The sequence below is a fragment of the Octodon degus genome, unplaced genomic scaffold, assembly GCF_000260255.1.
Source record: "Octodon degus isolate 3935 unplaced genomic scaffold, OctDeg1.0 scaffold00352, whole genome shotgun sequence".
NCBI classification, from domain to species: domain Eukaryota; kingdom Metazoa; phylum Chordata; class Mammalia; order Rodentia; family Octodontidae; genus Octodon; species Octodon degus.
Window position 1 is genome coordinate 990,567 of NW_004524928.1, and position 4,107 is coordinate 994,673.

The 4,107-nt window shown below is 43.1% G+C and overlaps 1 protein-coding gene across 1 annotated transcript; it reads right to left on the reverse strand.

Moving 5' to 3' along the window:
- Positions 1-2,922: 2,922 nt before the first annotated feature.
- LOC101579703 (olfactory receptor 4E1) lies at positions 2,923-3,888 on the reverse strand. The gene is given in 1 exon segment (XM_012513178.1): positions 2,923-3,888. A coding segment is annotated over 1 exon segment (966 nt).
- Between the last annotated feature and the right edge of the window lie 219 nt (positions 3,889-4,107).

Below are 4,107 nucleotides of genomic sequence, written 5' to 3' on the forward strand. Positions count from 1 at the left end.
ACATTTTCAATCTTGTCTAGAGTCTAAAGTACATTTTGAGAATGTACTTTAGAGAATAAATGGAGAATAAATGTATTATTTTATCTTCCCAGAGAGGTATGACAGTTAATGCAACTGAAAATAGAGTCAGAAATTTTGCTTGCTTTGAAAAGAAGCAGCAAACATGACAGCTTTCTGTCACAGTTCTGCCAGCTTCAACCTTGAGGACCAGCAGCAGTGTCTCATCTGTCGCATCATATTTTGCTTTGTGCAGCTGATTCCTGCACAAAGTGCTTCTATTTGGACTCCTTGGGAAGTTACATCTCCTTACTGTCTTCCTCTGCTTATAATAAGAGAGCATTTATTTTACACAAATCCTATAATTCTCAAATTTGTTTCATGTATTTTCTCAACCAGTAGAAATGAAAATTTTATGCCATATATAGGCTGATCTTTTTAAAAAATGTATTTGGTACAGGGTCTCACTATGCAGCTCAGACTTGCAGTGATCTCTGTCTCAGCCTCCCCAGTGCTGGGATTATAGGCTTGTGCCACCGCACCTGGATTCGGTGGCTGGCTCAGTGCACCCAGGGGGAGAGCCAGTGCAGCATGTGGTGTCGGAGACTGAACCCTGTCCCTGCACTTGCCTAAGCAGACACTTAGTCTGCTGAGCTATCTTCCTGGCCCTTTAGAAGATAATCTTTAACAAAAGACTACTCTCTTAGTTATTGGACTTCTGTAGCTTGTGCGGCTTGTATAGCTTGTTTCCCTCCCAACACATTTTCTGGCAAAAATACCATTAAAAATAGAGATGAGCTTTTGGCCTAGAGATATATTGATTATATGCTCCCTAATGGCTCCAGAAATCCCAAGTGGGTCTCACTGTGATGTTCTTACTGATGGAGTGAGAGTGAACAGTCGATTCCCTGTATGCCATGCTTTTTTGTAATTACATGTGTGGGACACCATTCACTGTATATATTTCCAGTCCACTCAGAATACACCGCTGTGCTACTGCTAGACTCAACTGAATTCTGGGCATTGGCTAGACTATGTTTTATTCAAGTTGTTATTTTCTCTCACCTCTGGGACCAATATTGGGTGAGAAATCATGTCATGCATTTCTCTGATTACATCATTATAGTTCCCATTGTACTGAAAAAGGTTCTATATACCTTGAAAAAACATGGCAGGCTGTTTTGTTATCTCTCCAATGTCATCGCTTTCCTCTCTGCCATAGGGTTGAAGAAGTAAGCACCCTGACTTCACCTGTCAGGAGGAGCTGTGGTCTTTCCCCAGAAGGTCTTGGTAGCTACCATTTCCGCTGCTTGCATGTTCATCCCCTTTCTTTTCTCATGGCTGGCTCCTTTCCATCTTTCACAAATCAGCATAAATGTATATTGCTTTCCTTAGCAACTCAATCTAAAGACAGTTTTTTCACACGAACATTTTAACAGCATTTATTATATCTATAATTAAATTTTCTTCATATTTTTATTTTCTATTTTTAGTAGGCTCTAAGCTCAATGAAGGGGGGCTACATGTATATTCTATTTGTGACTATAAAATTGGTATCTAGCACAAGTTAGGTACCCAGTACATATTTACTAAATTACTAAATAATAAAAATCTCTTTTTATTGCTACAATGCTAGATTTTTTTTGTGTTTAGTATAGTGTCTAGAGGGTCTACAGAGTCTCACTCCATAGATCAGACTTGTAGTGATTCTCCTGTCTTTAACTTCCCAAGTGCTGGGATTAAAGGAGCGCACCACCATACTCAGACTCAATTATGGTCTCAGCATGCCCTGGGGATGGGACTGGCCTGGCATGCCAGGGATCAAACCCCAGATGCTGTGCTCTGCCGAGGCACGAGCTTTAGTCCCCTAAGCTATCTGGGCAGCCTTTAGGCTGCTAGATTTTGCGAGATACTTGATAGTATTAATACTGTCAATGCTTCAAAGTCTTCCTCAGTCAGTAGAGTCACGTACAAACCCATGCTGTCTGATTCACCAGTGTTTGCTCAACTTTTTCTGTTTAGGAAAACAACTGAGTGAATGATACCTAGAAATTGGAAGTGTTGTTTCGACCTTGGTTATTTACCCTAACAGAAAGCAGGAAAGGCAGTATGATGTAATGAAAATAACTTTCATTTGGTTGATATGTTTGGGTTTATTTATGTCCTACCATTTTTTTTTTTTTTTTTTTGCGGAACCGGGGATTGAACTCAGGCCCTTGCGCTTGCCAGGGAAGCGCTTATTCCTCTGAGCCATCTCCCCGGCCCCAGTCCTACCATTTTTGTAAATGGTGATGAGGGGCCGGCCAAGTAGCTCAGCGGATTAAAGCACCTGCAAGCAGGCCCAGGGGCTGGCAGTTCCATCCCCAGGTCTGCTGTGCCGGCCCCACCCATGGGGTGTGCTGAAATGGCAATTGGGATTGAGCATGGTGGTGTTTACCTGTAATTCCAGCAGTTGGGAGGTTACAAACAGGCGGATCACTATGAGTCCGATCTAGTAGTGAGATTCTGAAACCCTGTAGACCCCTCCCTAAAATAAACAGTGCTGAGACGCAAACCCAAGCCACTGAGCTTGCTAAGCACAAGCTCTGCCCCTGAGCTATGTACTTCACTCTCCTTAAATCTTGACTCCATTTCCAAGATGGTGATTTTGAGCATCCTATGTGCTCTCTTAGAGCTTCAGTTTTCTCACATGCAAGTAAACATACCTACTGTCCATGATTTTTGTAAGAATTCAGTAAGTGCGCAGAGCCTAGAACAATTTGCAGCTTATGAAAGATATTTGTGAAAAAATAGAAAGGTATTTGTGACCATAGCTATTGCTGTGATTGCTAGATATTAGGTCAGAGTACAATTTTATATTTTACATAGTCTGATAAATATTGTCTCATTCTTTGCCAGTGTCTTTGATTTGGAGCACTGAGCATCCTAATGGTCTGTATTTTTTAGTTTTTTATCTTTCTTCTCCTTCCTCCCCATGACCTTTTTCAAGGCATTCTTCATGTCTTCATTCCTAAGGGTATAGATGATGGGGTTCAGCAAAGGGGTGACAGCAGTGAAAAACACAGAGACCACCTTGTCCTCCGGGAGGCTAGTGGATGGGCGGGAGTAGATGAAGATGCAATGTCCCAGGAAGAGTGTGACCACGGTGAGGTGCGCTGCACACGTGGACCGGGTCTTTCACCTGCACTTGGAGATCTTCTGCCTCAGACTCACCAGGATGACTGCATAGGAAACGACAAGGACCACAAAACAGACCACAGAGATCAGCCCACTGTTGGAGACAATGAGGATCTCAATGACATGGGTGTCTGTGCAGGCCAGTTTGACCAGCTGGCGTATGTCACAGAAGAAGTTGTCAACCTCATCAGGACCACAGTAGGGCAGCTTGATGGTGAGGGAGGTCAAGGCTATGGAGTGGATGGTCCCCCCTGTCCGGAGGTCCCCTGCCAGAAGCACACATACCTTCCAGTTCATCACTGTCATGTACTGCAGGGGCTTACAAATGGCCACGTACCGATCATAGGCCATGACAGTGAGAAGGAAGATCTCTGTGCAGGCAAAGAGGTGCAGGAAGAACATCTGGGTCACACAAGCACTAAAGGAGATGAGTTTCTCTGCTGACCAGGTATCTCTCAGCATCTTGGGGACAGTGACGGTGGAGTGGCAGACATCAATGAAGGACAGATTACTAAGGAAGAAATACATGGGAGTATGGAGCTGGTGGTCATAGATGATAGTTATGACAATGAGGATGTTTCCAATCAGTGTTAAAACATAAAAGATGAGGAATATGAAAAACACAGCCATCTGTACTTCCCGATTTAAAGATAAACCGCTAAGTCGAAAATATGTTACTACAGATGTTTGATTGAGTAGGAAGGCCTCTTCCATTCTTTTTGTTTGACACTTCTGTCAAGAATTAGGAAAAAAAAAATCTTCAGTAAACCACTTAATATATTTTATCCACCCTGAATGTGTGTTCAAATACTTTCCATCCCTTCCCTCCCTCTCTCCCTTCCTCTCTAACCCTCTCCCTTTCCCCCTCCCTTCCCTTCCTTCTTTCCTTTCCTTTCTCTTTCCCTGCCTCCCTCTGCCCTCCTTCCTTCCTTC